The sequence below is a fragment of the Oncorhynchus mykiss genome, chromosome 8 (assembly GCF_013265735.2).
Source record: "Oncorhynchus mykiss isolate Arlee chromosome 8, USDA_OmykA_1.1, whole genome shotgun sequence".
NCBI lineage: Eukaryota > Metazoa > Chordata > Actinopteri > Salmoniformes > Salmonidae > Oncorhynchus > Oncorhynchus mykiss.
The window spans coordinates 9,117,467-9,124,828 of NC_048572.1; the positions used below are offsets into that span (position 1 = coordinate 9,117,467).

At 39.9% G+C, this 7,362-nt stretch overlaps 1 protein-coding gene across 4 annotated transcripts in view; it reads right to left on the reverse strand.

Moving 5' to 3' along the window:
* cdc42bpb (CDC42 binding protein kinase beta (DMPK-like)) overlaps positions 1 to 7,362 on the reverse strand; it is a 113,005-nt gene that overhangs the window by 105,236 nt on the left and 407 nt on the right. For all 4 annotated transcript variants that reach the window (XM_036984689.1, XM_036984686.1, XM_036984687.1 and 1 more), the window contains exon 1: positions 6,970 to 7,362. This exon is cut by the window's right edge and continues 407 nt beyond it. In XM_036984689.1, coding sequence (XP_036840584.1) covers positions 6,970 to 7,144 — 175 coding nt within the window. In that variant the 5' untranslated portion in view covers positions 7,145 to 7,362. The remainder of the gene's footprint in view (positions 1 to 6,969) is intronic.

The following is a 7,362-nucleotide window of genomic DNA, read 5'->3' on the forward strand; positions in this document are numbered from 1 at the left end:
TTTTGAGTCAGGGTGGCCCTGGGAGAGAAGATGCCTCATGCAATAAACACACCGAGCCAGTCGGGGAAATGGGAGTTGTCAGGCAGCAAAAACTAAAACACGGAGAACAGAGGACATACCAGACATATCCTCAGTATTAGGAGCCGCCGCCTCCCTTTCTGCAGATTCCTTATGAAGAATAGACCTCCTAAACTCAACCATTATGAAGAAGTAGACACGGAAAAGAGCACCTTCATTTCCCTGAGATTGGGCCTCAAGTCTTAAATATGTCAGTGTTGTAAGTCATTGTGTGAAATGGATCATTATGGATAGGCACTTGAAAATGTAATAATGATCACGGGCTAGGTCCTATGATGAGAGTCGTTCCAGAGTGACTGACTGATAGGAATGATGATGATTCTATCCTGGCTCTGAGCTGCATTCATTTGCTGCAGTAAGAGGGTGGGGCCTGTTAACGTTTGGCTTGGCATGCCTGCACAGTGGAGCATTCTGAAAGGTAAGCAAGAAACCACACTTAACAATTATTACTCCCTCCCCAGGACATCCACAACGAGTGTGGTCACAATATTTAACGTATCGTTAAAAAAAGGGGGAAAACAGCACATGTTACACAATATCTTGATTGAATTGAGGCTTATAAAAGTTACGGTTTTCTGAAAGTGGGTGAGGCAAGTACAGTTAATGGCAGTCTAACACGAGGCATATTATTGTGTTATTATGTTATGGTATTAGTTAATATTATTGTTATTATGATGTTATTATGATATGTTATTATGTTGTATGGATGTATAGATGTCAGACAGTCTAACATGAGGCATATTATTATTGTGTTATTATGTTATGTATTAGTTAATATTATTGTTATTATTATGTTATTATGATATGTTATTATGTTGTATGGATGTATAGATGTCAGACAGTCTAACATGAGGCATATTGTTATTGTGTTATTATGTTATAGTATTAGTTACTATTATTGTTATTATTATGTTATTATGATATGTTATTATGTTATAGTATTAGTTAATATTATTGTTATTATTATGTTATTATGATATGTTATTATGTTGTATGGATATATAGATGTTGATGCAACTGTAGTAACACTTCCAGAATGTAAAGGGCTATAGGGAGCAGCTGTTCCACAGAAGGGGGACTAAGAATGAGAAACTCAGGATGTGTAGTGCAATCATGATTTTCAGAAGGCAATCACCGACTATTATGTTGGCCTCTGCCCAAATTAAAAACAACCCCGTGTTTAAATAAAAAAAATCCATTTGAACACCAGATTAAAAAAGGTGATGCTTATTTTGTGTGCGAGCGAGGATGCACAAGAGGAGACGCAGTGGTAGAAGGGAGTCTCCATCCTTCCAACGGCTGGGCGATAAGGCCGATAGCATTTCACAATATTTTCGACTGTATTTTTAGTTTCTGAACAATACAAGTTCTAGATTTGCTTTATGAGTAGTGAGTGATCCTAGGGGTGGGCAACATGATTTCAATGGGTCTTTCTACATTCGGATTATGTTATACTGTTTAAATCAAATTTAAACCAAAAAAAGAAATCAGCATTTATCAATTTTCGGGACACTCATTTGAGATTATTTCCACACTACCGCGTAGCATATTACCAGATACCCATACACTTCCAGTCACTGTGTTAATATTACTTAGCATTGGCTAGCAAAACTACCTCTAACTTCCTTCATACTGAACACAAGACATAAAAATGGAATCCACGAGTTCATTTGACTCTGGTGAACTAACTATGCCCTTTTTGTTTCCTCAACTCCTCAAATTGCAGGAAGAGCAGAAGCCACTAAAAACGAGAGTATCAATGAACATTGATTCTGGAAAATGTATGCTCAGTTTTGACGAGCTCAGCATTGCGGTAGCACATAGCGCTAGCAGCTTTTTAGCCAAAGACTGTTACACTAGCTGTCTAGTCTGTTGTATAAATGTGCAATGAGCATAAAAAAAAACTATTATATAAGGAATGGGCAACTCATTCTCATTCAGAAATAAGGTAGGTCACTTGATTTCAACATCTGAACAAAGTGGATAGGCCTAGCATGCCGTTCGAACCGTTGGAGACGGACAGAAGGGTGTGTACAATTCAACTGCTCTACCTTGTTAGTTAGCAAATAGTTAAAAGTTTGTTAGACTTTGAATATAAAGATTAGCTCGCTACCCACTAGCATGTGGGGTCGTGCTTAAGAGATTGTTTATGAGACCTTGCTGTGTTAATTTTCTATAACGCCTCCTACAAAAAGTTAGTCATTATTAGTGAAATTTGGTTAAATTTGTAACAAAAAGTGAATTTTAATAGACTGCCTTGAAAGCCAGATCACTGATGATTGCAAAAAAAAGCAGGTTAAACTATTTTGATAAAATAATACAATTATTAGTGGGTCGTGTGATGGTGGAAGAGTTATATTTAGCCTAGGTATAATTTCACAAGCCCTGAATTCATTAGATTATTGCTAACTGTTTGAAATGTAATTTAAACTTTAAATTATTGAACAACAAAGCTTAGAGAAAACATGTATTTATAAAAATTAGGGAGGTGATACACTGAACAAAAATATAAAACATGTAAAGTGTTGGTCCCATGTTTCATGAGCCGAAATAAAAGATCCCAGAAATGTTCCATACGCACAAAAGCTTAATTTTCTCAAAAATGTTGTGCACAAATTTATTTACATCTGTTAGCGAGCATTTCTCCTTTGCCAAGATACCCCAATTCAATTGACCTGTGTTGCATATCAAGAAGCTGATTAAACAAGATGATTATTACACAAGTGCACCTTGTGCTGGGGACAATAAAAGGCCACTAAAATATGCAGTTTGTCCCAACACAAAGCCACAGATGTATCAAGTTGAGGGAGCATGCAATTGGTATGCTGACTGCTGGAATGTCCACCAGAGCTGTTGCCAGATAATATAATGTTCATGTCTACCATAAGCCGCCTCCAGCAGACAACAATAACAATTGTATTTTATCGATGTCAGTGTGAATGCACAGAGATACTGTGACAAGACCCATTGTCGTGCCATTCACCCGCCATCACCTCATATTTCAGCATGATAATGCACGGCCCCATGTCACAAGGATCTGTACATAATTCCTGGAAGCTGAAAATGTCCCAATTCTTCCATGGCCTACATACTCAGACATGTCATTCAATGAGCATGTTTGGGATGCTCTGGTTAGACGCGTGCGACAGCATGTTCCAGTTACAGCCCATATCCAGCAACTTTGCACAGCCATTGAAGGGGTGTGAGACAACATTCCACAGGCCAATATCAACAGCCTGGTCAACTGTAAAGGAGATGTGTCACCCTGCATGAGACAAATGGTGGTCACACCAGATACGGACTGTTTTTCTGATCCACGCCCATACATTTTTTAAAGGTATCTGTAATCAACAGATGCATATCTGTATTCCCAGCAATGTGAAATCCATAGATTAGGACCCAATTAATTTATTTCAATTGACTGATTTCCCGACATGAACTGTAACTCAGTAAAAACACTTAAATTGTTGCTAGCTATGTTTGCTAGCTATGTTTGCTACGACTCAGTACATTTATTAGCTAGCCAGCTGATTAGCATTAGCAGCTAAAACTATTTAAATTTAGCCACAACTTGCTTAGAAAAAAGACAAAACTAGCTGTTTTCAGATTGTAAGATACACAAACTAATAGTGTAATTATAGAACGCTTGTGGATTTATTTTAGGAAGCAAAGTGTAAAGCAGTATCTTTGTCGGCAACATCTTTCTGCATCTGCTGCATTGACTATGCAGACTGAAGACAACTGCAAGTGGTTTCGTGGTCAAGCAACAACTACAATCCTTGAGTGACAGGAGGCGGGACTTAGCGAGAGAGAGTAAGAGCGATGACTCACGTAGCGGAGTAAACTATAAAAAAAATTAAAAAAATGGACGTTACACACAGCGGAGTGGCGTATCACATTTAACATACCAAACATTGAAATACTGTGCATCAACCGGTCCGTGTGTATCAATACGCTTTATATAGTAAAATACAGTATAAGCTTTACCGCCCAGCCCAGGTTTGGAACTGGCAAAGATAAACTAGCGCCGCTCCCAAGGGTGCATGCTGGAAATCAAGTCGCAGCAGAATCCTATGCAGATACTCACCACTGACTGCAAATAGTAATTCATATTTTTTTATACCGTCTTATCCTCCATGGAGTTGGCTGTAATAGCCCTGTTGTCCGAGTGGTAATGGGGCAATAAACACCTGCGCAGCAGTCTCCTTCTCCCACTGACCTTGGCAGCTAATTCACTCAGCTACAGTTCTTGCTGCTCAGGTGCACAGGAATCTGGGCTCTCCCTGGGTATACTAATGGGAGAAGGCCACTTCAAGCATATCAATTTAATAACGCCATCGATATACAACACACAGGTTGGTGGTTGTAAAGTGTGTACATGTGTTTATTAACACAGAACATTCACAAGACCTGAATTTCAAAGAAAATTGTTGGTGAAGCAAACTGCAATTCAGCAACATCTGCTATTCATCAACATCTGTTATTCAGCAACATCTGCTATTCATCAACATCTGCTATTCAGCAACATCTGCTATTCATCAACATCTGCTATTCAGCAACATCTGTTATTCAGCAACATCTGTTATTCATCAACATCTGCTATTCATCAACATCTGCTATTCATCAACATCTGCTATTCATCAACATCTGCTATTCATCAACATCTGCTATTCATCAACATCTGTTATTCATCAACATCTGTTATTCAGCAACATCTGCTATTCAGCAACATCTGCTATTCAGCAACATCTGCTATTCAGCAACATCTGCTATTCAGCAACATCTGCTATTCAGCAATTGTTCAAGGGGACTTTTAGGCTAAATATGTGATGTGGCCACTGGAATTAGGGGAGTGGAGTAGAGGCTGCCAGAAGGTTACAGTGTGAACTTGCTGCACTGGTCAATATTAGAGGGTGAGGCGCGGTCAATATGTCTGTCACTGATAATGAGGGGCAGATCACACGGTTGCTCTTCGGTGAACTAGCTAGACTCCCAGACGCTCAAGCCCTTGACCAATGTATTTGCTGAGATCAAACGTTGCTTTGTCAGTGCCAGAGTAATAAATATATGAACCTTGGTGGATATCAAAGGTCCAATACACTTATCTTACAATTAACATGGAGCTGTAAAAGGATGGGAGGACTGAAAAACCACAAACCTCCACTAAGGTATTTAGCCTGTTGGGCAGATGACAGCCTCCTTTTGACAGAGTAGAATCTTCATGGTTTGTGTTAAGTAGGACAAGACATGGGCAAAACATTTGCTACAGAAAACTATTAAAAAATATTTTTTCTAGGACAACTTTGAGTAGGCTAGTAAGCTAGCCTACCTCCCCATTTGAAAACACTTTTACCCATTTTGTGTGGACTGAACACAACCCTGATGTGTTGGATCAAACCAAAGCCACAGAGACACAGGTCAGTCTCATGGACCTCCCTGTCACAAATCATGTGTAGGGCTTTGGGGACTGTTCATTATGCTAGGGTGTCATTTGGCGGTCCTGGTTGAGTTCCAAAAGGACCATTCACACACAGGCCAAGTCTCAACCAAACGAGCCCAGAGGTTAGGCAGGTAAATGTGTAGCTTAGGCTAGAGGAGGATTGGTCTTGGACAGTCAAAACAGAGTTGTGGCACCTGCTGATCATAGCTCCGAGGACAGCAACAGTCTTACATTATAGTAATTCTGCAGACGCTCTTACTCAGAGCATTTAGGGGTAAGTGCCTTGCTCAAGGGCATAACAAGAGATTTTCACCTATTCAGCTCGGGGATTCGAACCAGCGACCTTTCAGTTACTGGACCAATGCTCTTAACCGCAAGACTACCTGCCGCCCTACATCTTTTCGGGAGCAGACACACTGGGGTGTAATCTCATTACTGACGTCAATGAAATGCCAAGGGAAGAGAATCCTCTCATTGTGTTGGAGGACTGCAGCCAAAAGGCCAGGTTGGACTGCGTGCCTGGATTGGGGCAGATTGTGTGTGTGTGTGGGGGGGGTGGTACTGTGAGCAGTCTCGGTGAGCCATGGTGCATAATAGTAAAGACTGTTTCACAAGTTGGGTCCTGATATAAAACATGAGGAATTCTGGCACTGAGAAAAGATAGCTTGTTATTCATTCTGAAAAATAACAAGTAGCCTAGTAGGTTAAATTAATAACTTTAGCCTCAAATTGGAACAGTCCTCCATTAACCTCGACCTGAAAAGTATAAACCTGAGGTTATGAGCCCCATCACCTGATTCTGAACACCAGTCCTTAGGCTCAACCTGGAGATGGTTACATTTGTATAACAGCTCTGACAAACAAAAAAGTAAACAATACCTGATAGGACAGAAGAAATGACAAAAATAGGCAACTGATTCCTTTAACAAACACAATCTTTTTGATTTGCACTGTTTGTAATCTGAGACCAAGCACTGAGTCACTGTAGATACAGTCCAATAAACAGTACATTCACCTCTGTAAGAGAATATTAACCAGGCAACAGTTCAGAAACCACTGTTTAGTGTTGAGGTTTCAGGAACAAGGAATTGTAATGAAGGTATTGGTTATTTCACAATGTAAATGCACAATGTATCATTACTTGTAATATAAGTAGGTAGGCTAACTAGGTTTATTGGTTAATGAGAGAGAGAGCATGTTAAAATAACTTTAGAATTGATTCATGGAAATGTTGCTGTTTGCTGTCATTTCATTGTTCCAAAAGATTGACTAACGTTACTAGGCCATCCCATTTTCAGAAATGGGGTGAACTAGTCAGCTTGTTATCTGTCTACCGTACATACCTAGCATAACTAGGATTACAAGTAATGGATCATTGCACATAGATTGCACGGGTTGTGACCGCTCGTACTGTCATATAACTTGTTATCAAATCTATCAATTTAACTTACCCCATTCCAGAAAGTCTGTCACGTGCTTCTCCCGTTTTAAAGGAGAGTTGCTGCATTCGTTGTACAAACATATCAATATATCCAGAAGGGTCTCGACGCTCAGTGAACTTGCATTATTTGGAGTTCCGTCCACTAGCAATTGCTCCAACTTCTTCAGGCGCACCTTCGCTGACATTTTTCTATCAATTAGCTACCACTCCCTTCGCCGAAGAATCGCTCCCCGAGTTAGTATGGGAGAAGGAATCGAGCTAACCCTGCCCCCTTCAAGCGCAACCGAAAAATACTTATTTGGCCAATTTTGGAGCACTGAAGTCCCAGTCTCCAACTTGCTATCTAGACGTGTACTAGTAGCTAGCTAGCTAAAAAAATAAGACCGACATGTTGTATAGAAAA